Genomic DNA, 25,094 nt, shown 5'->3' with positions numbered 1-25,094 from the left:
GGAACGATTTCAGAAGAGGTGAAAGAGGTGACAACGTCTGGGTCGATGGCTATGTAGGAGGATGCTCCAATGGTGATGAGGTAAAAAAGGACAGGGGCAGAGTTGGCCAAGTGTTTAGGGGCCTCTGAATGAAAAGCGTGGAGAGCTGTTGCAGTGTGCCTGTTATTAAACCACGGTTTGGTACCTGAAAGACACCCTCAGCCTATGGGATCCACTGGGCTGGTTAGGAAGAAAAAGAGGCAGCCAATCTTTCCTGAGAACTTGGCGCTGCTGCTGCCACTCATTGCTACTAGTACAGTAACAGTTCCTCTTTGACCTAAGCCAGCATGCAGACTGAGCTTCCTGATCCCGGGAAGAGGAAAGTGGTCAGTGACTGGGGCAGCAGCTCCCTCAGTGGGTGTGGAATTAGGAGGGAGAGATGGGACACCGTCTCTGCCCGTGTCCCATCTGCTCCGGAGAGAGCCACTGCAGAGTCTCCTGCTTAATGACTGTGAAGCCAGTGGAAAATCCGAGACCTAAGCAAGGATTGCCAGTTTCTGAAAAATAATCCATTAGACTGGGATCATAGGGGAAAATCTGAAGCACAGATTTTCACTGTCCCCTCGCTGCTAGTGAGGGCTTTAGCTGAACTTTTACAACTGCTGGAGAGCAGTCTGCTATTTAAACGACTGCTTAAATGTCAATCATCTTCTGTGTGCCTTGGCCTGAGAACCATGGGAAACAAGATAAGCACTGCTCTATAGGAAATGGGCCCCCTTCTGTCCTACAGAAAATGAGTAACTCCAGGATCCCCAATAGGTAGATAGGACACTTAAAAGCACTGAACAACCTTATAGACTTGAAGAATTTGAACCCTGAGTAACCTCTTACTTTGAAAACCTTGTCTGGCTTCTCACTGTTATTAGGAGAGAGTCCAGAGGCCTCTTTCATGACCCACTTCCTACCTGGCCACCCTCCTCTTGCATTACTTTCCCTTATTCCCTGAATTCCAACATGCTGGGCTCTCTCAGTTGGTTGAATGTGCCAGGCTTCTTTCTGCCTCAGGACTTGAATAAAGGCTGTTCCCCAAACACCCGGTCCCTTGCAAACTCGTTTTTGAATTCATCCTTCAAAACTCTCCCTAAAAGTCACTTCCTTAAGGAAACCTTACCTGATAAACTCGTCAGAGGTCTCTCTCACACGCAATCAGATCATAATGTATTTTTTTTCCCATCCTAGCGCTCACCAGAACTGTGATTAAATCATCAAAAATGACAAGTGTTTTTTTTTTCTGATAATCTGTTTCATGTTTGTTTTTCTACCAGCTGTAAGCTCAATGGGAGAGGAGCCCTGTCATGTCCACCACGCCACCTCCAAAGCAATCTCTACTTGAACAATTCAGGGCTCTAGAAACACAGATGGTTCCAAAGAACCAGCCTGCTGCTCCACCAGCATCTCCGTTTCAGGAAATGGACCAACATCCACCTAGAAGCTCAAACCAGAAACCCGAGGGTCATCTTGGATTCCTCCCTGTCCTTCACACCATGTAGCAAATCAATCAATCACCAAATCCTATCCGTTCTGTGTATTAATTGCCTCTCAAGTCTGATTCTCTCTCCCCATTTCTATCCTGTTAGTCCAAGCCACAGTCTTGCAATACTCACAATTGCAGCCACGTACTAAATGGTGTTCTATCTCTCGAACTGCTTCCCTCCAATCCACGGAGCCCACACTGGATTAGAGAATGATCTTCGGAAAGCCCAAACCTGATCATGTCACTCTGATGATCATGTCACCCATTATCCTCGGATGACACTAAACTTCTGTATCCTGCCCGTAAACTACCTCTGTATCCCCACATCCTGGGCCCTCCAAATCCATCACCTGCCACGTCCCCTGATATCTCTGTGCTCCAACCATCATGACAGTTCTTAGGTTCCTTAAACTTACCATACTTTATTTCACCTCTTGAAGTGCCTGCTTTTGAGTCTCACTCAAATGTTACTTCCTCAGGGAAGCTTCCTCAAATCCTCAAACTACGTGAGTTGCCTCCTTTACACAGAGTCACGATAGCCTACCCTTCCACATTTTAACCTTTATCACTCTTGTAATTTCTTTTTTAAGAAAAAAAGAAATGATCATCTTGACTGAATCCCCAGTGTCTGAGCCAGTTTTTGGGTCACACCGACTCTCAGTAAATATTGGTCAAATCAATGAGTGAATGAAGTAATAAACATATGGGACAGAGGCTGGAATAGTCCAATGATGGGAGTTAATTTGCACAGCAAATTGTTGTGGCTAAAACAGATCTAGATGGTGGAGGGTGTCCTCTATTTCTAAGCCAAAGACCCTTGAAAAACACTGTAAACTCTTCCAAGGAGGTAGTCCTAGTACTCTAATCATACCTCTTGACCACCTTCCTGCACAGACCAAAGATAAACATGTACTTGTTTTTTTGTAGACAGGAGAATCCATACCTGCTACTTTAACACCTCACATGTTTTGTAAAAATGACCGACGGCCTTGGTCGTTTTTTTTTCTTTTCCAAATGCGTTGGATTGTGACCTTTGAAAACAATGCTTTTCAGAAACAGGTCTCCAACACCACAGGCAGAAAGAAATTTATGGCGTGAGAGATTCCAAATGGTATTCTGACTGAGGGCTCATTCCTAAGCCTGGGATTTCACTCCTCTGACAATTACTGAAGTTGTGATACTTAGTGATTTACTGGTTCCACGAGAGCTAGACTGGAAAAAAGTCACTAATCATAACCAACGACCACAAGCCATTTACGCTGGGTAGAGGGACCATTTGGGTACATCACTTGTGATGAGAGAAAGCAAGCATTGAAATGAAGTACGTATATTACATTAGATCCTTTATGGCTAATGACCGCATTGGGGCTAAGGCTTACAGCTCGGAAGAATTGGCACATGCCTTAACTAGGGTTTTGTTTCCACTTTCAATACAGAAAATTAACAAAAAATTGTTTTGCCTGATTTAAGGTTCTTTTTGTTCATTACAGATAACACTGTGTAATGGGAAGACTCTGGGCCTGGAAATAACTGACTGAAATTCCAATTCAGCTTCCTACCAGCCGTATGGCTTTGGGCCACGTCGTGAACCTCTCTGAATTCACTCTAAAGTGATGATACTAATACAGCCCCTTACTTCCTTTGTCCATTCACAGTGCTCCCTGTCTCTGGAGCTGGCCATAGCACCAAACACGCTCAGTCTGCTTTTCCATCACCCCTGCTGAATAACCACCTTAAGATACAACATGTTGTCTTCTCACCCTCAGAGAGGGGACCATCCATGCATCTCAGCGTTAGTATTAGCTCGGGCACTTCTAGGCAATGAGTTTCTGGGTCTGCCCGATGGCACACGTGATAATGCAAGCAGGGGAGTCATGGACCCTCTGGTAATACTCACAGGCCTGAAACGGGGTCCTGCTGGAGATAAGGCAGGGCTTTGGCATTAGCAATGATCTCCTGAGGCAGAGATGACGGCTCCATCCGCTGGAACATGGGTGCGTTTTTCTGTGTTCAAAGTGGAAAGGAGGAAAAAGGAACTCAAATGACTGTGGGGGGAAAATACCATCTGAGTAAAACAGGAATATGACTGATACCCTGTTTGACTATCTGAACCTCTGCCCCACTGGTTTTCTAATCCCTTGATCCTAGGGAGGTTCCTGGACCCTGCAAAGCAAAGCCTGACCTCTGCTTCTAAGCACTTGCAGGGCACTGTGCCCCAGGGATGCACAGGCCTGTCCCTTCAGGGGCCCACCCAGCCACCACGCTGTCCTTGACCTTCACCTGTTCCTCCAGCTGCTGCCTCTGCTTCTTCACCTTGCTCTGTTTATAGTAGTCCATGATCATCATTGCTGCATAGATTTTGCCCACAGTCAGGTCAGAGGCTGGAGACACAAGTGTGGCATGGAGGGGAACAGGGAGAAGACACGGGTGGGGGGAAAGTGAGGACACCTAGGAAGCAGGTTTGCCCCTTCGGCCACCCACCCATCCAACATTTATTGAGGGTTCCATCTGTGCCAGGCACTGAGGCTACAGAGTGAACAGGTCCCCATGTCTAGCCTCAGGGAGCTTCCACGGCCACCCAGGGAGGCTGATGTTACCAATGATGTGCAACACATCAGTAAGCACCTCCCCACCCCCAGAATGGTCTAGGTTTCCATCTCTTAGTAACACCACCTTTTCCCCAACGGCTTGAAGGTTTGCTGAACTGTGTTATGTGGAAGGACAGAGCTACGTAGCCAAGAAGTTTCATCCACAACCACAGTGACCTATCTTAAGAAACTGTTCTCCAGTGTGGAGGTTCCTCAGAAAACTGAAAGTAGAACTACCATGTGATCCGGCAATCCTACTCCTGGGCATATATCCAGACAAAACTCTAATTCAAAAAGATACACACACCTCAGTGCTCATAGCAGCGCTTTTCACAATAGCCAAGACACGGAAGCAACCTAAATGTCCATCAACAGATGAATGGATAAAGAAGCTGTGGTACATATATACAGTGGAATACTACCCAGCCATAAAAAAGAACAAAATAATGCCATTTGCAGCAACAAGGATGCAACTAGAGATTATCATACTAAGTCAGAAAGAGACAAATAACATATGATGTCACTTATATGTGGACTCTAAAATATGGCACAAAATGGAAACAGACTCACGGACATAAAGAACAGACTCGCAGACATAAAGAACAGACTTGTGGTTGCCAAAGGGGAGGGAGGGTGGCGGAGGGAAGGATTGGGAGTTTGGGGTTAGTAGATGCAAACTATTACATATAGGATGGATAAACAACAAGGTTAGTATAGCACAGGGAACTACAGTCAATATCCTGGGATAAACCATAATGGAAAAGAATATAAAAAAGAATATATTCATGTATATAATTAAGTCACTTTGCTATACAGCAGAAATTAACACAACACTGTAAATCAACTATACTTCAGTAAAAAAAAGAAACTGTTTTCAATTAATGACAAAAGGAACTTGAGAAGTGAGGGATTTTTGTTTCCTAAGAATAAAAGAGCACCCTTCCCTTATCTCCTCGATCATTCTGTGTTCCCCCCAAAGGTGTGGTCTTGGCGTGCTGGGCCCACAGTGACACGGATACCCTGGAGGAGACCCCAAACCTTTGGGCATGGGCACAAGCAGATCTAACATCTTCTGGGACAGGTGAGGCCAGATGGCCAGGGTCTCCTTCTGTAGCTCTGAGTCTAGCTGCTGCCTGTCCGCACCACCTAGGGGAAGATACATTTATTAATAGCGAAAACAGAACAGACACAGAAATAACAAGGATGGAGGGAGGAGGTGGGGCAGGAGCTGAGTCAGCATGGCACGTCATATTCTCAGAGGGGATCGTGGTACTTAGCGACAGTGGACCTTGCAATACTGGGTCTTTCGGCTGAAGAAGCAGAACACATTTTGGCTCCGTTTTCAGTGACTCAGGGATATCCTGTCACAGAGAGCCGAGGCCCTGGGACCAAGATCAGCCTCCTCATTCATTCACAGAGGCTCCCGGCTGCTCAGTATATCAGAAGGCGGAATGCAGAGAGCCACGAGCCAGCCTCCTCTGCCTTTATACCTGTATCAGTTCTTCCAGCGATCTGACTCCAGAGTCTGAGTGACCTGATTTTTTTTTTTTTGCGGTACGTGGGCCTCTCACTGTTGTGGCCTCTCCCGTTGCGGAGCACAGGCTCCGGACACGCAGGCTCAGCGGCCATGGCTCACGGGCCCAGCGGCTCCGCGGCATGTGGGATCTTCCCGGACCGGGGCACGAACCCGTGTCCCCTGCATCGGCAGGCGGACTCCCAACCACTGCGCCACCAGGGAAGCCCGAGTGACCTGATTTTAAAAAGGATTTGGGTCAGGCAAGAGCAAGGAAGCTGGAGGCCCATCTGGAAGTAGTAAACCCTTTCTTTCCTAAACCACTGAATTAGAAATCAAAAGGAACAAAATACTGCCATGATAGCACCTGCCACAGAAGCCTTCCAAGTTGTTAAAGGCACCACGTAAGGGGAAAAAAAAAAAAGAAAGAAAAAAAAGAACTGAATTAAAACTCATTTGTTCAATCAACAAATATTTCTAAAATGCCTACTTTGTGCCAGACACCAGAGATCACATACTGTTGAAGTCAAAAGGAGGCTTAGTGATTATCAAACCATTCATTTCACCAAGAAGAAAGGGCAAATATAATAGTTATTGTAGCTCAGAGGTGAAACAGGGACCCTACTATCTGATCTCCAGGTCACTGCCTCATCAGATGGACAAAAGGTCAAACATTTCCATCCTGCGCCACCCTGCGTGAGTTGTTTCAGAATCTTTTTCCCCCCTAAGCTTACTGACCTTTGGCGATTTTAATGTCCAGAGCTGTCCGGATCAGAGCCATAAGCGTGGATGTGAAGTGGACAGTCATGTCCTCAGCCACTGGCATATTCATCAGGACTAACCTCTGTGTGAAAGAGAGAAAAGAAACAGCAGGAGGAAAAAAATATATCGAGAGAAACCTTGGTGAGAAGGGAGGAAAAGTGCAGAGGTCAAATGCAGAGACAAAAAAGAAGGGCAAGGATACCCCCGTCCCCTGTCCCAGTCCTGCCCTCTCCCGGCTTCTCACTTAAGGCTCATTGGCTGCTGTTTTGTTTTGCTTTGTTTATTTCTAGGGAATGATGCCGAATTCCAAGGGAAGAGGGACTAATCATTCTGTAGGACTCCTCCACAGTCCTAAGAATGTCTTTAATGGGATGCCTAAAAGCAGTGGCTCAGGGGAAGGAGTCAGCTCTGTGAGGTGACTCCATTCCCTGTTACAGGGCTGCTCTACAGTTCCACTTGTCCCATGAATACCCCCCAAAACTCACATGGGGGAGATTGTGCTTTGCTTATCTGACTTGAAAGATGCATCCTGATGCCCCCTTTTTGAGTCTTTAAAAGATGAAATTTGCCAGCACATGGTTGAACATGCAGAAGTCCAGCTTATCCAAAAGATGAAGTGGAGCAGAATGGAAAAGTGGGAGAGTGCAAACAAGGTCTAGGGGAAGAGGGCTGGGGAGAGCAGAGAAGAGAAGGGTGACCAAGGCAGGAGCAGAGTGGGCAGGCCTTGTTCCCCTCACCCAAAGGAAGGGGATCAAACTGAAATGGCCAAATCCACTTTCCAGAGAGTATCTTACTTTTGGAATTCTTTAACTTTTCCTCCAATCCCCACATCCCTTCTCCCACTGAGCTTCACCCCAGAAATTCAAAGAACTTAGGGCCACATTCCACCACCCGGTACCGTTAGATGTGGAATTGTGAGCAAAAAGGATGCCAGCCCCTAAGCTGCAAAGGAGGAGCCATGTAATGGGGTGGATAAGGGTCCCTAATGGGCCCCCCCCCCATTCCAATGAGATGCTCTCTGGAGCTTTCAACTTGGAGGTAGCAGCAGGAGAAGGTCCTCCAACAGAACCACCAGCCTAGTAGGAAGGCAAGTGTTTCTTCCCAAGACAGGGTTTCTAAAACTCCATTGGAACATCTTCCTTAACGTGATGCCACAAACATGGTGTCTTAGAGTGTAGGGCCAGTTTCTTGTTTGTATCTGACTTCCATCTCTCTCCCACTTCTTTAGGCTTCTAGAGAAGTGGCGACATTGCTAGGGTGTATTCCTAGGTGAATGAAAGAGCTCCAGAGTTCTGGGTCAGTCTAAACAGCAATGGGGAATTAGCAGTAACTATTATCCATTGTGGAGAAAAAGTTCAGGCCCCAAGGCTCTGAACACCCCAATGGCAGTTGACTCCCAATGCACAATGCTGTCCTAAGCAAGCCGAGAGGAGTCCACCCATAACTCAGTCATGCCAAGAAGGCAAATCTAATGCTGAATGCAACTTGTGTCCATCATCACCCTTTCCTTTGAATTGCCGGGAAAAACAGGTAGCTGGGCTAATGGGGAAGGGAGCTGCATCCTTCATCATACGTCATGGGATGGAGGCTGCCGTTCCTCTTTCTTTTCTGGTACCTAGAAGGAACCATGCCATCGTTCCTCCCTACGTCATGGAGGAAGAAATTTGTTAAGAGTTTTCCTCTCTCCTAAAAATTTCTTCTTGAACCATGTTTAGAGGAATTTCTGCATTATTTCCTTAGCTTATCTGATTGAAGATTTTTTTTTATAAGCTCTGATAGCTGTCTTGCTGCAGGCTTTCTTCTTGCCCATATATGCTATCCCACAGCCCACCGCTCTGCCTTCTCTAGAAGGAGACATGCCACTTAACACTTCCTTTCTAGTAACCCACTCACAAGAAGCCACACACTTGTAGAAACAGAATAACATTAAAAAAAAAACCCATGTCGAATAGTCTTACACACCACCTTGTGTATCGATTCAGGACTTCACCCCTTCTGTGAAGCTTCATGACCTTTTCATCTCATCATTCCTTTTTTCCTTGGTTCCCTCCTCTCCCTCCCCAGCCCGGCTTCCTCCCCACGTTCTGACCTCCCCACAGCTGGTGCCCATTTCCTGCTGGTCACTAGCCCAGAACAAAGGAAGAGGTGGTCTACCTTATATGCCACCTTGGAGGGACATCTCTTGCCGAGGCCTAGCGGTGGTGACATGAGAGTCAGCATTTCATACATCTCAGTGTAATGGATGCGGCCACTGCTCATGGCGGGGTGGTAAGTGGGGATGGGGGCCGGGTGGCAGGGCAGGGAGGGTGGCAGGGAAAGGATGCAGACAGGGAGGAGAGGAGACCAGGCATTCCCGGGGAGCCAAAACAAACAAACAAAAGAGTACAGAAAACAGGAGAAGAAAAACGAAACAAAATGGACAGACAGGAAAAGAACAGGAAACCCGTTAATCAAGGCAAGTCGTACACGTGTCTCCATCCTGGTGCGGATTTATAGCACACCCAACACAGACCCGGGAACGTGGCGGCGACCTTTGGTCTCTCTGCGCGGCTGTCACAGGGACCGGTTTTCTCCTCCAGGATGAGCATCACCCTACCTCTCTGTTCAACGCATCCATCCCCCATACAACACAAGCTTGTCTTCAATTCCCAGGGCTGTGCGAGAGTGGTATAAACCAGATAGACGGTGTTCCAGCCGTGGGTTAGGATTTCTGGCCCCGGCTGGGGACGGGGGTGCTGGCCTGGAAGTCAGGCCCTTTCTCCTGCTCTGAACCCGCAGGCGGAGCATCGTGTATCCCCCTCTGTGGTGTGAGTGCAGCAGGAGACGGCGGCTCGCGCTGAAAGTGCTGCGCTACGGCTGCTGGGCAGAGTCGGCCCGTTGCTTCCACCTGGCTCTGGTGGCAAGAGTGCTCTTTGTGCCCCGGCATGCCCCGGGGGCGACGGCATGCTGGGGACAGAAGAAACAAAACCAGGAGGAGGAAGAGCATCTCGCATGCCATGCTGCCCTCCCCGGCTCTCCCACATGCGGCTGCAGGTTTCACCAGGGTGGAGTTTAAAGAGTCTCTGCAGAGGCAGCTGTTCGGCCTCCTGAGTATGGGAATCACTTGTCACCATCCCAGGCCATCTCCTTCCCATCGCCCAGCCTGGCATCTTCCTGGGCCTAAGTCGTCTTCCGGCTGCCAGACTGTGCTACGCACCCGGGAGCCCGCGCATCCCTCCTGTAACACCAGGAGAGACTTCCTTATCTAGTGGGCTTGGCCTTGAACAGGGACTGGGTGGAGCCACTGTGCTAGTTGAAGAGGGAGGTCCTGTGTGCCCCTGAACAACGTCCTTGGTCTCACAAACAAACAGTGACTCGGCAGTTACAACAGAGCTCTCGGTGCCTCCAACAATACATGGCAGGACCCTCAGGCAAGAAATCTGCTCCGAGCCCTCCGTCCTCTGCTGGGACCTTCCCAGACCCTCTGAGCTATTAAATTCTCCCACCGACTCTATCCTCTTTGCCTTCTTGACTTATCCTCCCCTCCTGCCCTCATTTTTTTTTAAAATTATTTCTCACCTCCCTTTTGTCCTATAGCTTTTATAATCGCTTGTGGCCAAACTACCCAGAGCTGGGCAGAGGTAGGCATAGCTAGAATCACACTTTTCTACACCGTATATGGGATGATGCTACTAGTTTGCTAAAAGGAGGCTCTCTGTCTCCAGGGAAAAGAAACCAGAACTCCTTGCTGGATTCAAAAGATTTCTGCATTCTCTGGAGGAGGGAGAGGTCCCTCTGGTTAAATCCACAGATTAAGGTGGAGTGAGAAAGAGAGAGAGGAGAATGTGTGTGTTATACGTGCACGAATGAGTATGTGCATGTGAAGAAAACAGAGGCCAAAGCAGCCTCCGTTATTAAGTCCTTAACTCTTTTTTTATCCGCCGTCCCCCCAAAACGTTCCCTTCTTCCTTGTGTAACAGCTGCTGGTTCTGGGAGGATTTGGACCTCTTTAAACTCAAAGGAAAGCAACATGAAGGTTCCCTCATGTGGCGCAGTGGCGGTGGAGCAGAACGGAGAGGAGGGGGGTTGGAGGCTGCACCCCGCCGCCGGTCACGGTCATGGTCATGGTCACAGCTGGGGACCGGAGGCAAACCTTGCAAGCCACCCTGTAGGGGCAGTTCTCTCCCAGGCCCAGAGGTGGCGAGATCACCCGCACTAATTTGTACATATCCTTATACGGGATCCTGCCGCTGTAAAGGAAGCACAGGTGGGTTAATAGGACACTCAGAGAAGGGTAGGAGAGAAATGACAGCCTAGCCATGAAGGGGATGGCTGGAAGAGGAAGGGCAGCTTCTTTCCTTGGGCCCAGAAAAGCCAGATTAGGAGAGACTGAGGACGAAAAGCATCAGAGAACCACCACCTTGCAAACAGCGAGGTAAGTATCAGAGAACCATCACTGCAAACTGCACTGCCTCGAATTTTCTAAGGAATCAGAGCTCATTCAATGCCTAGTGGCCACGAGCACCCAGAGATATCTGTTGGGCCTATACCTGACCAGATGCAGAAAATGGAGCCTGGCTTCAGCTAGGCCTCTAAGAACAAAGCCCACCAATTCACAAATACCTCTGACTGCCACCAAGAGCAGACACCAGGCTGCCGTGAAGCAGACCGCAGCACCCTTTGCTTTTCACAGACACTGATCACAGTCAGTTACTCAGACCCGCTTGTCAGGGCAGTGGGAAAGTCAGCCTCCTTCTACAGACTGCGAGAAAGAAATTTCCCATTAGGCTAATTAGCAAGAAGCACAGTTGGCATGAGGGAATTTGCAAAGGGCTTTGCTTCTCTTTGTGGCAGATTTTTTCCCCGAGTTCTGCTTGGGCAAACTCTTCTCAATTTGGCTGGAGCCTGCCGGGATCTGTGCTCAGAAAGCAGCCGGCAAGGGAGCCGAAATGCTCTCCCCCCAGCCCTGCTCCTGCAACCCAGCCCATAGGCAGCTTGGTCAGATCCAGTCAGAATTCCAGGAACACTGTGACCTATCTTATCACTCCCCTTTCACAGAGCCTGCTAGAGAATTCTGATTTCCTGTGTAAAGGACAGACTCAACAGTTGATTGAGTGGCTAAGGCATCTGCTCCCTCAGGGGCCAGAACAAGTCAGCAACGGCCAGGGATCTGAGGGTCTGGACACATCCTGGTACAGACCGGGGTTTCCACTGGAAATGATAAGCACGCATTCTCCACCTCCAAGCATCCAATCCTCGCCAGCGATGTCGAGACTACAACTTTGCCCCAGTGTCACTCTTCCTAATCTTTTCCTGATTTTGCTGTTGATTCCTCCTCTTCTTCCAAACAGCAGCTCAGCCGTACTTCCAAGTCTCTTGACTCTTGAGGGGAGGTTCATTTTACCACGTGTTCTTTTGTTTCTTATTGTGGATGGGACATGGGTGCGCTGGTCCTGCTGTCTACAGGCTGATGTGCTCTGCAACCTGTCTGTCTCCTTTTTGAAGACATTGGCTTACTTTACCTTGGTTAGTTTCCCCTCTCATCTCATAGAGAAGGCCAGTAAGACTAAAACCAGGACAAGTTACGGTGTGAATTTCAAAGTAGACACAAGAGGTTCTCTTCGGTCTTTTTGCTCTTTCACAGCTCATGCGCCTGAGTCTCACGATTAGTTCTCGTGGAATTGTTCTTCCCAGCAGATGGAAGAACTGGGGAGCAGCATGTTTAATGCCCAAGGCACCTGGGTCCCAAAATAATGTGAACCCCAAGAAGCTGGGGTTTCCGAGAGCCAAGGGCACCTGAGTGAGGCTAGGTGAGCAATGAACTCCTTTGCTAGCAGCTGCTTTCTCCTCTCTCAGGTAAGTGAAGAGGTCCCTTCTTGGTCTCCCGATCCCACGGCCATCCAGCTTTACAGACACCAGTTTTTCATATTTTCTTTCCCATATGGTAATTAATTATAACAACAGTTAATACATGATTTCATATATTCTTCACAACCAGCCTTCAAGGTAGGTAGGATCATTACCACTATTATACAACAAATGTGGAAGCTCAGAGTGGTTGAGTGACTTATCCAAGGCCACAGAGCTGACAAGATACAGGCCTGGCTGCAATCCCCTGTAACACAGTGCCCACTGCATTCTAAAGAAGCCTATCCTACTAGAAATAAGGCCCAGAAAGTACAAGCCATTGCTCAGCCGTTGTAACAGGAATGGATTTAGAGAACTCTGTGCTAAGTCATTAATAATTACTGAGGGGAAGAGGAATTCTGATTCACTCTTTCAAAATCTAAAGCAGTGACCCAAGTTCAACAAGCCTCATAGGAGGACAGATCTGGGAAGAGTCTTAGATTATAAAGTAGTTCCAGGTGGAAGCAACGTGGTCCATTCCCAAGAAGGATGGAATTTCTTGTAGTATTTTCAGAGGGGGACCAGAATGGATAGATTGGCGAGATAAGATCCTAAAACTAAGATGACTTGGGACAGAAAACTTCCCATGGAGTGAGTGCTCACAGCACTCTTACCCTGTCTTCAACTGTGAGGACCAAAAGGCTGCCTTTGAACTCTAAATCAGGGATTAGCAAACTTTTTAAGTGAAGGGTCAGATAATACATATTTCTGAATTTGAGGGCCATGCTGTCTTTGTCACAATATGCAGCTCTGCCTTGTAGTGTGAAAGCAGCCATAGACAGTACATAAATGAGCATGGCTGTGCTCCAATAAAACTTTATTTGCAGGGCTTCCCTGGTGGCGCAGTGGTTGAGAGTCCGCCTGCCGATGCAGGGGACACGGGTTCGTGCCCCAGTCCGGGAAGATCCCACATGCCGCGGAGCGGCTGGGCCCGTGAGCCACGGCCGCTGAGCCTGCGCGTCCGGAGCCTGTGCTCTGCAACGGGAGAGGCCACGACAGTGAGAGGCCCGCGTATCGCAAAAAAACCAAAAAAAAGAAAAAAAAAACCCCCCACCAAACTTTATTTGCAAAAATAGACAGTGAGCCACATTCAGCCCATGGGTTATAGTTTGCCAGCCTCTGCTTTAAAGCCCAGAAGGCACAATATCACTTGAGAACTATTGGAAAGTGAAAAAGACCTAGGGAGGTCATCCCCGCAAATTCCTGCCACTTAACTCAGTTCCATGCAATAAAAATCCACAAGTATTTAAGCGGTCAGTTAGAAGAATAAATTGCTCGCTTTTTTATATAATTTCACAGTTATCTGAAACTGTACCTTTTGAGAGGGATGAGATAGAGAAAAGACGAATGTCACTGACCATGGTGGCCAGATGTCCAGCTGGCCCCCAAAACACTTGTCAACCCCCCCTGGTGACTCAGAGGGGTCCACTAACCATTTTGGAAGCTCCTCTAGGGACTGACTCAAACACTCTGAGGTGCAGACTGTGTACTGAGATAGGCAAAGAAAGGGAAAAGCCTGTCACAGAAGGAAAGAGAGGGGAAAGGAAGATAAAGAAGCTAAGTGGTCCATAACTGGCTTGATCCCAGAGCCAGTCTGAGGACGTGGCCTCTTCCACGGGCCACAACCAAGAGGAATCTCCTCTCCTTCTCTAACAAGCAAGCATGGGTGCCTCCAATTCCAACCTCTTCCTTGAGAACTCCAGAGGCCCTTGACATGGGCCTCACGGGGGGGCGCCGAGAGGACTACGCACCATGCCGCTCTGTCATACTCTGCCCAGACACGGACAAACTCGTCCAGGTGGTGAGGCCCCAGGATGGATGAATCCCGAGTCAGGTACTCAAAGTTGTCCATGATGACGGCCACGAACAGGTTGAGCATCTGGAGGGCAAGGGGGAGAAGAGGAGTTAGGAGAAACCCAAAGCAGAAACACAGGCTTCAAGGCAAATAAAGAATTCAGAAGTTTGTGGGGCTGAAGCTCCTAACCAAAGCACTGTTGATCCTGCCGAAGGCAACGCAGCATTTTCGCGACTGAACTACACGTCATTCTGCGCGCATTGTGATTTCGCTTTCCTATGGGCCACTTTGTATCTGCGAAGTACTCCTCAGTCGCTTTCGTTCTCTATTAAATTTCTTTAAGTATTAGTGCAGCAGCAGCAACACGTTCTCAAAGGCTAGAGGCAGTCAAGGCCCGACACCAAGCCTCCCTGCCAGCCTCCCCCCACAACCCCTGCTCCCCAAAGCGGCCGGTGAGAGAACTGGTGGGATGCCTTAGAGCGGACGAAGGGCTCACTGTGCGACAACTTGAAGCTGTTCACGGCTCTTAAGTGCTTCCAAGACCCTGTTCTCCCGCTTATTTGTTCAACAACATTTATCGTGCACCTACTATGTTCCAGACAGAGCCCCAGGCGCTGGTGGTGGGAGTTAAGAAAGGTCTGGTCCGAGATACATTTCCATAACTAGCACGTTGCTGAAGGCATAGCAGGCGTTCACTAGATGTTGTTACTTGAATATTCTTAAAGACATTTAGTATTTAGCAGAGACTGTGATGTGTTGGAAACATACAAATGTTACAGATTTTTTTAAGAGCCACGAAAGAAGCATGTACAGCAGGGACGAAAAGGAGTATGGGTTCGAATTTCATATAATTTTCATGTCATGAAATATTATTCATCTTTTGATTTTTTTTCTCAACTATTGAAAAATGTAAAAATCATTCCTAGCTCATGGGCCATAGAAAAACAAGTGGTAAACTGGATTTGGCTTGTGGGCTATAGCTAGTGGAGCTCTATTATAATCTTATCCAGCAACAGGAAGCAACAGGAACCCCTAAAGGGGTTTAAACTAGGAGAGAGACCAAGGGCTATGTGCATTCAGAAAGAACACTTGGTCGCAATGTGGAAGATGTGGAAGATGTGGAAGGTGTGGAAGGTGGGCAGGAGACCAGGAGGAGAGTTTTGCGATGTTCCTGAACTAAGCCAGTGCCAGGACAGCAGCCTGGATTTTAAGCAGTTTAAGGAGATGGACTCAACAGGCCTCGACCACAGTGAACAGCACTTCTTTGTTGTTTCTTGGCCATCCAGCACCCATATACTGTACTTCGGGTCTCCTGGGGACACACCCCTTACCTATTCCCAGTTAATATGGTTTAGTGGGGTACCACCATGACCCAGGCCTCAACCAGCCATTGAATCCCATCTCCCTGGGCTACAGTGACTGGTAAGCCAATCAAGGCCAAGAAAATGGCATTGAATCTTCTGAGCGAGAGACTTGTTCTTCCTTGCTGGCCTTGAATACGTGGGGAGTGAGGTATACAGCTGCTGCTACAGCCATCTGGGAGCCAAGGACTGGAGTTGTTGGAGAAAAGAGCTCACATGCAGAAGCCTGGGGAAGAGATCTGACAATAAAGAAGGAAACCTGGGCCTGGGGATGTCATCTGAGCCCCAGATCAAGCTTGCTTAAGCCTGTCCTGCCAGACCCTTCATTTATATGAGCCGATAAAATCCCTTTTTGCTTAGGTCGGATGCAGCTGGACTTTCTGCCACTTGCAAGTGAAAGAACCTTGCCTGACAGAGATGAATTGGCTGTGGAGGTGAGCGAATAGGAGCCTCTGCTGCTGATTCCCAGGTTAAGTGGCTGGGTGGGTGGAGGTGCCAGATATGCAGACAGGATACACAGGATGAAGACAAAGTCTGCAGGAAGGAGTTGCTGGGAGTCTTCTCTGCAACAGAGACTGCTGGCTGCATCCTAATTATTATTAATGTTAACAAAAACTATTTGTATTATTATTGCTTTACATGTGCATAGTCTTCTATAGCGTTGTGTGCGTATTCACACCTACCAGACGTTTAATGCTTGCTCTAACCTTTCGTGAAGCAGGTTTAATGACCACCAGCCTTTCAAGGACACAAGTGCTTCCTATACACATCTGTGTTCTTTAGCTCCAAGCACACAGCTGGGCACATCCCAACGCACCGGTAAATCTTTCTAGAGTGGTTGGCTTGAGTTGAGAAGCTGTGTGACTTGCCCAAGGTCACAGAGTCAGTGTCGGGCTGAGATTTGAAAGCAAATCATCTCATACTGAATATAGCCTCTATAAAAATAACATTAATGTGAATTATGCAGTAGCCTCTATCTCAAACTTCTAAAAGTACCTCTATGGTCACTAATTAATTTTCCAGTTATATCTTTGGTTTCTTTTGAAATATTTATTAAACACTTAAATGATGTAGGATAAAATGGAGACGTCTGCATGGCCTTCTATATGCTCCACTTCCCCCTATGATAAGCGCTGATACTCCTGTATGAGTTTCACCTTTCAGTTCTAGGTGACGGATGCACTGAAACTCACTGACGGCTTCACCTCAGTGTCTAGCTCAGTGTGAACCTTTTAATGGCCACTCAATAAAAATGTGCTGAATACAGGAATGAATAAACAAAAAAACTCCAATTTATATCATCACTCTAAATTTCCTTGGTTATTTTCATTATAGATTATACTTCCCTATGTCTAAATAAGATAATATTTTCTGTTCTTTTTTCATCAAAAAACCTTTCACATCCACGAGAAGGAACACATGTATCAGCTCACTATACCGGTAATACTCTTATCAGCAAGTACTTTTTCTTCCCATTTTACAGAAGCCACAAATGGGAAGGTGCCTTGGCCAAGGCTAGAACAGCAACAATGCCAACGTGGGCTCCCCAAGTCTCCGGTCAGTTCAACCCCTGCTACATCGGCCTGCCCACCACCCTTACCAGTCTGTTTGTTAGCCACTTCCCCACACCCGACAGCTGGACACATGGCACGTCCCCTTGGGATCACTTTAAAGAGGTAGAAATTCCTTGGACACCAAACAATTCACTCTGGGATTCCCAGCCATGAAGCTGACCACTTTTAAGTGGCATTGCTTTAGTTTTAGATTTTTTGTGTAGCCGGTGGCATCAGCAGTGAAGCCGAGCTGAGGGACGTCAGGGTGGCCAGAAACGCCAGACTGACCCCTTCAGTGATCTGGTAGCACCTCGCCCATTATTCTCTTTATCACTGCTTGTGTGATTCTGCAGGGTAGAGATTTCTGGATGCTGCTGTGCTGAGTCATGTTTTCTCCCAAAGAAAGAATTAAGAAGGCACCTAGGGCTTCTCACTATTTTATAGGTGGGCGTGTGGCACGTATATTACCCAATATTTACTAATGCCCAAAGCAGTCATATCCTTTCATGTCTATCAAGCCGGCCAACTGTCACCAAACGCAGCGACGTAAGAGAGAACCGCGTCTACTACACTGTATATTGTCCTCATCCTACTCTGATTAATGCTATCCCCTTACAGTTTCAAAGCACGTTTTCTCAAACAGTTCAAAGGTCTCCAAAGGAGAGATAAAAGATTCTGAGCCCTGCTTGTGACATAACGTACCAGAGATACAGAAGAGAAAGATTCGCTCTGGGTCACAACTGATTCAACGTGATATTCAATACTCTATTCACTGAACCCTACCTACTCCCCTAATTAGCTCTTCTCACACAGTCCTCGCCTAGAAGCAGCAGAGACATCTCTCAGCCATGGAAAGTCACCCACCCTGGCCTCCAAGAGCCTCCTTGAGGAGGACCTGTTTCTCATCATGGGCTGGGGTTCGTGGCGGAACGTACACCGAAGGAAGCCTCTCGTCTGTTTATCGGGGTTGGGGGGACTGGGCCACATCTCAAGCCAAGAGCACACTGCTGCTCACCAAGAAGGAACAGAAGAAGATGAAAGAGACGAAGTACACGTAGGCCAGGTCGGTGCCACAGCGCTCGCTCTCGCTCTGCCCTGAGGGTGCGGTGGTGTCAGGCTCACAGCCCTTCTCCCCGAGGCACGACAGCATTATCTCCTGCCAGGCCTCACCCGTGGCACTCCTGAGCCCAAAAGACAACTCGGTTAGTAGCAGCAGGTCTGCGTGTCCTAACCTCTCCTCAGCACTCTTCCCGACTCACTCATCTAGGTTCCTCTTATGCTCAGCCTCCTTCGAGTGCGATGGAGAGTACCAGTGAGGTCTCTCCTGGGCTCTGCCACCTCACCCACTGCCTCTCCATCTTCTGTGGACAGTGGTAGAGAGGGCAGTGGGACTCTCTAAGACCCCACGTAAACCTGGTCATCCGTGGTTTCAGCACTTGGAATCTGGCCTGCAATCCACCCTCACCTTCCCCTTCTCAAAGCCCTGGAGGATGTGCTGAAACTGCATTTTGCAAATTGACTACTGAGTCAAAGATGTGGAGGAAACGTTCTAAAGTCAAGTCATCGGAGCAGTTTTTCGGACATCCTGCCCCTGCTTCCGCCCTCATCTCACTGCCTATCCTGTGAGCAGAGACAAAGGGGAACGGGCGGAAGAGGCAGGCCGACTGTTTCTCTCTCGCGGGAGAGCTCCAGCCACCACAGTTACGGATCCAGGTACCTGAAGAGTAGCATGAGGGACCCAAAGAAACTCCGGAAGTTGTTGTGCCGGTTGATGTGACTCTCCTCATCTAATTTTATGTTTCCAAAGACCTGGATGAGAAAAACAACAGAAAGCCCTGAGCATTATTGAGCGGTGGGATGTGTCCAGTGCAGGATATTAGATGCACCTGCAGGCTTGGTGAATTCACATGCGTGGCTCCTCCCACTGGCCTAACCATGAAGCGGACAACTCAAAACCCAGGAAGGCTGGTAGACCCCCACGTTCTTGGCCCGATATGCGGGAAGAGTTATATTCTCCAGTGACGCAAAGAGGATGAATGCTTGCAAGGACCACAGAAGGCAAGATCTTTGAAAGCCATTCTGCTTAGATGTAGTTCCTCCCACACCTAATTTGGTCTTTTTATTTCTGTGGTACCTACTCACTATGGTACTCAAGCAGTCTGTCAAAGACATTACCCTATAACAGGCATGCAGGGAACGAGTTACCCCTCCCCTCTTCCTGTCTCAGCTGGTAATGATGAGAACGCTTGCATTTGCAGAAGGTGTGATTTATCCCTTACAAAGGATAAATAGGCAGATGTTGTCCTGGAATCTGCAAGCAGTTTAAGTCAGAGAGGGGTATCTCTATCTTCCTTGGATATGTTCCCATCTGAAGAGTCACATCTCAGAAGTGTGATACATCTATAACCCAGCGTCCATGAGAATGAACACACACCAAGTCCAGGCCAATAGGATGAAGAAAGTCTGGAAAACTGGATACTTGGAAAAGGAAAAAGAAAACGGATTTGGGCAGATCTGGCTATAGAGTGAGTTTACTAATCTGCTGTGGGTCTCTGGGCTTAGAATGAGGTCACTGTGCAACTTCATGTGAAAAAAAGAGGGAAAAGTCAGAGATCTTTATCTACAGTGAATAATGATGAGCTCTCAGACACAGTGCTGTCTGGAGCCAAGGTCGATGCCATGTCTCTCCAGATGGGAAGGGTGCCCTTACACGTGTACTTTCCTCCCCAGACATGATTCAGATCTCAGGATCTACTCTCACGAGGCAATGTTTGTACAATCGAAGGCTTACAGGTCACTTTTCCGGCCTTTTGAGATTATATTCAGCCTGTATTTAACATGCTTCGGTTTACCTAATATGTGCTAAATGGAACACATTTCCCGCCCCCCCCCCCCCCAACAGTGTCTAGAATGTACAATTAAGAACAGTCTCTGCTATTTTGCTCAAATAGCTCCCACTGACACCTGCTTGGGGAATTTGTTCTCAACGCTGATTTTCAAAACCTAAATACTACTTGTCTCTCAGGGAGAATGGAGGTGGCAAGCTAGGCGGTGCTGGGGAGGAAGGGAAGGAGGGAGATAAGGCTGAGGGCCCCCAGTCAGACAAATAGTAGCATTGAAAAAAAATCCCACTCAAACAATCAAACCTAGTTCTGGATGCCCCAGGAGGAAACCGCCATATATCCTTGCCCATGTTCACATCCCCTTCTGTCTTTCTTTACACCCACTTAACTCAAAATCCATAATTTATGCCTGATTCATCACACACACACAACTTACTTACAGTGTTTTTCCTCCCTGTGACACCCCTGAAGCCATTATTAGTTGGCCCCTTTACGATATTCTCGAATACCTTACCCAATCGTGAGCTAGCTGGAGGGCACACTGTGAGTTTACAAAAGTTATGTGTGTAATAGTCAAGGAACTACTGTCAAGCCAATAATGTATATTTATAATGAAGGTGGTGTTTAAATTTTTCCACCTTTTGAAAAAGCTTTTCACTTAGTCCTTGTCAGTAACCCAAATCTCCTACGTCAAAAGGAAAGGCTATGGAAGAGAAAGGTTTGATGAGACCCACCGGAACACTTAATGAAAGTATAGGCTTAAATCTGTTTCACTTGGGATTACAGAACTTTAGAACTAGAAGGGACCTGTAAAGCTATCTATCCAACTCCTCTACTGCACCGGTGATGGGGTTAAGGCCCAGAGAGGTTCAGTGACTCGACCAAGTTTGCACAGCTGGTCAGTGGTGGAGCTGAGGCTAGAAGCCTGTAGCCCCAGGACTCTCCCAAACCCAGCAAGTTACTCCTTCCTTCCATCTTCAGATTTCTCTGCAAAGCTCTCTTCTTCTAAGAAGCCCTTGAAAGTTCAGAATAATGGTGCTTCTCACAGATACCTCCTATCGCTATTTCTCTCTTTCCAATGCTGGTCTACTTTCCTTTTGCTTTTCTGTTTGTATGGATCCCTCTGCTTTGTTATGACTGTATGAGACACAACCTTTCCAGGTACAAGCTAGGTGTCTGCTTTGTGCGTGGCGTGGGGTCTCCGTCATGGGACAGGATGAAGATGGCCAGCTAAAGGTAAGTCACAGTGGGAATGGCATTCATGTCTTGGTGGAATGGAAGTAGTGATCTTATGTTTTGGAAATAAGTCTAAAGGCAATAAATTATTACCCATTGTGGTTATTGTAAATATTGCAATTTCACAACTGAAGAACTCCTATCTCCCACTAAAGGGTCAGAGAAATACTTGTATTTGCTTGTTGGTGGGAGGAGACAGTGCAGAGAACTTGCAGTACAGTAGGAACATGGGCTGCGGAGCAGACAGAGCTGAGATTTAAACTCAGCTCTCCCACTTACTATCTGAGATCTTGAGTGTGTTACAAGTTACTTAACCACACTAAGCAACAGTGGAGACAATAAACATTTTCACATCACTCCTGAATACATCAGTCATGTATCGTGTGTGTGTGTGTGTGTGTGTGTGTGTGTGTAATATATATATTTGCGGGGAGAGAGAGAAAGTGAGGGAGAGAAAGGGAGGCAGGAATGGGTAAGAATATCTATTTAGCACAGTGTCTGGAACACTCAGGAATTCAAGTGATGGTAAACGGTATTATCATCATCAGTAGTATTACTAACGGGTTAATATTAGAGATGGTGTTATTCTAGTTTATTTTTCTGGAAGATGAAAAGGGGATAAGAATTATTTTAAGCATGGACCAAAAAAAAAAAAAAAAAAAGAACCCTAATTTAATCAAGTTTCATTTGGCCGTTCAAGAACATTTTAATTCTAGAATCAAATATTTGAGAGTTTGGATGGACTTAATAGAAGTCATCAAGCCAATCTTCCACTTCAGCTGGGATTCAGCTTGCACCCACTTCTGACATCATCATTAAAGCTCTACCGAAATATCCTCCGTGAAGGAGAACTCATTACTTTTCAACCAAATCTCAGTTTTTGACACTTGACATGCTATTGTATTTTTGGAGAACAAAACTCTCCAGTAATGGGATCAGAAGATGAACAAAATTTGGAAGTGCAGGCAAGAGAGAGGAACAAAAAGAAGACATTTCAGAGAAGCGCTCGAAAGGGCTGCTGACACGTCAAGCCTGGGGGATGCGTGCAGTGGCTCCAGATGGCAGCCACCACTGAGAAGGCAGCTGGCCGTTCAAAGGCAGCCAGACCACCTGACTGCAGAGACTCCCACTTGGCTGAGGTCCTACGCTGGGGGTTTAGTCTCCAAATCTCCAAGTCAGAAAATCAGCCTCTCGGAGCCCAGCAGAGAGCCTGTGTATCCAACTAGACAGGTGCATGGGATGTGCTGCTGGTTGTTTATGGTGGGAGTTCACCCACCACAAATGACAGCTGCCTTTGAAAGATCTTTTGGCCTCTTCTACTCGGTGGGTTTCTGGTTACCTGCATAAGTACCCAGGGTGGGAACCTCATCCACTTCTCAATTCTGAAACTGGAAAGGATGTGGTAACCAAGGAGAACCATCCAGCGAGCTGCGTGGTCCTTTGACAGGCATCAGCCGGGATGTGGCCCTTGGGTTTCCTGAGGATTGGGCACACTGCCAGGACCTCTGAGCTGTTCCCAGTGGTGGGTCTTAGGGCATCAATCTCAGCCATTTGGGATGTAACTCGCATACGTTTTGTGCTGCTGTCTGCAGAAGAACGACCACCTGACCTTCTTCTAGGTCTGGCTCAAGTACGGGAGGGTCCTGAGATACGGTTCATCACAAGCCTCACCCTATCCTTGGTCTCGTGGGGGGAACCCCTCTGGCTAAGAACAGCGGTGTCATCTTCACTGGAGTCCAGCTGCTTCTGAGGCAGCACCATGACCTGACAACCCCAGAGGAAGCCCCTGTATCAGACCACCCTGACCATCTGGGCAACCCGAGTGCGGAACCCTGCACATGTGAATTCCCAAGGTCATACTGCAACAAGATCTTGGGAGCGAGCCTCAGGGCAAGAAGGGATTCTTGAAAGGACCTCAATCCTGTAGGCTCAGGCTAGAAAGCCAGAGACAACCTGGGCAACAACTGTCCCCCACCAGAGCCCTGATGCACCCTCTCACCTGCATCCCAATGATGGCATAGATGAAGAAAAGCATGGCAATCAGAAGGCAGACGTAGGGGAGGGCCTGGAAAGAAAGCAGAGACACGACCATGAATTTAAAGGCCGGCAGTTCCAGGGTCAACAACCTGCAGCACGGGCAGACAGGAACTCTTGTCCTGAGACTGACTTAAAACACAGGGCTGGGGCTCTCTGTTCACCCGGGATGTTCTATTTTGGGATTCCATACTTTTGCAGATGTCCATATCCTCTGACAGATATGTAAGCTGGTGGCCCCAGAGAGGCTTGTAATTTCCCCTCTGTCGAGAATATTCCCTGACCCACAGGTGTGTGGCCCATATATCCAAGGGAGAGCTGGGAAAACTTCTTGGGAGTGGGATTCATCCCACTCTGTATGCAGAATATTAATAACCTGGGCAGTTGTGATGCAAATTACACAGCAAGCATCTAGCTTTGGCTCCCAAACCCCTGTATTACCCTTCCCAACCCTCGCTCAATGTGAGGTTCATAACGGAGCATTTGGAAGCAAAATGAAATGGCTGGGGTCTCAGTTGCCGGTCAGTTCCTAGCAGGCTCCTTCAAGCTCTGCTGAAACATCTTTTTCCAATGTTTAAGAGTCCTGACCTTTCATTCTGTGTCACGCAAAATTCCAAAAAGGCTTTCAAAGCGTGAGCCATCACAAAACCCTGCCATGAAGCCACATGGCACAAAATCCCATCCTGTGCCAGCTAACTGCCACTCTGGGGTGACAACACTTTACTGATGGGGGTGAAAGGGCGAGTGCAAGAGACAGAAGGCCGGGAACTGCCCCTGGTGGCTGGGGGAGGATGGAGACATAGGGCAGTCTGGTTTGGAGGCCAGGGTGGGCATTATAGTTCCGGGCTGATCTCAGTGCTGACACGGAAGCCCCTCTTCTTTACCACCCAGGAAGCCTCCCTGGCAGTTCGTGCAACTCCGAGTCTCCACCCTCTCTCGAGTGTGTACAGCACAACTCCCCGGAGAGCAATTGAAGGCTTTCAGACTGCATGAACCAGGCAGAGCTTATCAACAGAGCTAACTAAATGAAGAGCCCTGGGAGACTTTTACAACTTGAATAAAGAATAACATTAAAACGCAATAGGGCTTCCCTGGTGGCACAGTGGTTGAGAGTCCGCCTGCCGATGCAGGGGACGCGGGTTCGTGCTCCGGTCCGGGAAGATCCCACATGCCGCGGAGCGGCTGGGCCCGTGAGCCGTGGCCGCTGAGCCTGCGCGTCCGGAGCCTGTGCTCCGCAACGGGAGAGGCCACAACAGTGAGAGGCCTGCGTACCGCAAAAAGAAAAATGCAATAGAGGGGTTTCCCTGGGGCGCAGTGGTAAAGAATCTGCTTGACAAGGCAGGGGACACGGGTTCAAGCCCTGGCATGTGGGAAGATCCCACATGCCGCAGAGCAACTAAGCCCGTGCGCCACAACTACTGAGCCTGCGCTCCAGAGCCCGCAAGCCACAATTACTGAGCCCACGTGCCACAACTACTGAGCCTGCGCTCCAGAGCCCGCAAGCCACAATTACTGAGCCCACGTGCCACAACTACTGAAGCCTGTGCGCCTAGAGCCTGTGCTCCGCAACAAGATAAGCCATGACAATGAGAAGCCCGCGCATCGCAACGAACAGTAGCCCCCGCCCACCGCAACTAGAGAAAAGCCTGCGCAGCAACGAAGACCCGAGCCAAAAATAAATAAATAAATTAATTAATTAAAATGCAAGAGAGAGTTGGTGGGAGAACCCCTTCTCCAGCGGAGTGCTGATTCTCAAGATCTGTGAGGAGCAACTACATCCCGAGGGGGCATGTGAAGACACCATCTGCTGAAAGGAAAGAGTAGGGAGGCAGGTTTCTCTCCCAGCTTTGAGGACAGGACCAAAGAGTCATCCTGATCTCTCTTCTTGTTAGGTTGTAAATTCCAACACAAAATAAGGGAGAGAGAAGAACTGAGTAGGGGTCAGTGGTGGAGAACTGGGTGATGCTCAGGGTGGGGCTGGGGAAGGTAGAGGCAGGGGCAACGCTGTTT

The 25,094-nt window shown here is 48.1% G+C and overlaps 1 protein-coding gene across 3 annotated transcripts in view; it reads right to left on the bottom strand.

Moving 5' to 3' along the window:
• The window catches only part of CACNA1E (calcium voltage-gated channel subunit alpha1 E), a 297,634-nt gene that overhangs the window by 7,689 nt on the left and 264,851 nt on the right, over window positions 1-25,094 (bottom strand). For all 3 annotated transcript variants that reach the window (XM_065890348.1, XM_065890357.1, XM_065890366.1), the window contains 9 exons: window positions 23,050-23,115; window positions 18,689-18,780; window positions 17,987-18,152; window positions 14,014-14,141; window positions 8,531-8,627; window positions 6,353-6,458; window positions 5,140-5,247; window positions 3,794-3,894; window positions 3,411-3,517 (listed from right to left, as the gene is read on the bottom strand). In XM_065890348.1, coding sequence (XP_065746420.1) covers window positions 3,411-3,517; window positions 3,794-3,894; window positions 5,140-5,247; window positions 6,353-6,458; window positions 8,531-8,627; window positions 14,014-14,141; window positions 17,987-18,152; window positions 18,689-18,780; window positions 23,050-23,115 — 971 coding nt within the window. The remainder of the gene's footprint in view (window positions 1-3,410; window positions 3,518-3,793; window positions 3,895-5,139; window positions 5,248-6,352; window positions 6,459-8,530; window positions 8,628-14,013; window positions 14,142-17,986; window positions 18,153-18,688; window positions 18,781-23,049; window positions 23,116-25,094) is intronic.

The sequence above is a fragment of the Phocoena phocoena genome, chromosome 1 (genome assembly GCF_963924675.1).
Source record: "Phocoena phocoena chromosome 1, mPhoPho1.1, whole genome shotgun sequence".
Taxonomy (NCBI): Eukaryota; Metazoa; Chordata; class Mammalia; order Artiodactyla; family Phocoenidae; genus Phocoena; species Phocoena phocoena.
The sequence above is the reverse complement of the archived record's forward strand: the minus strand, read 5'-3'. Positions and strand labels throughout refer to the sequence as shown.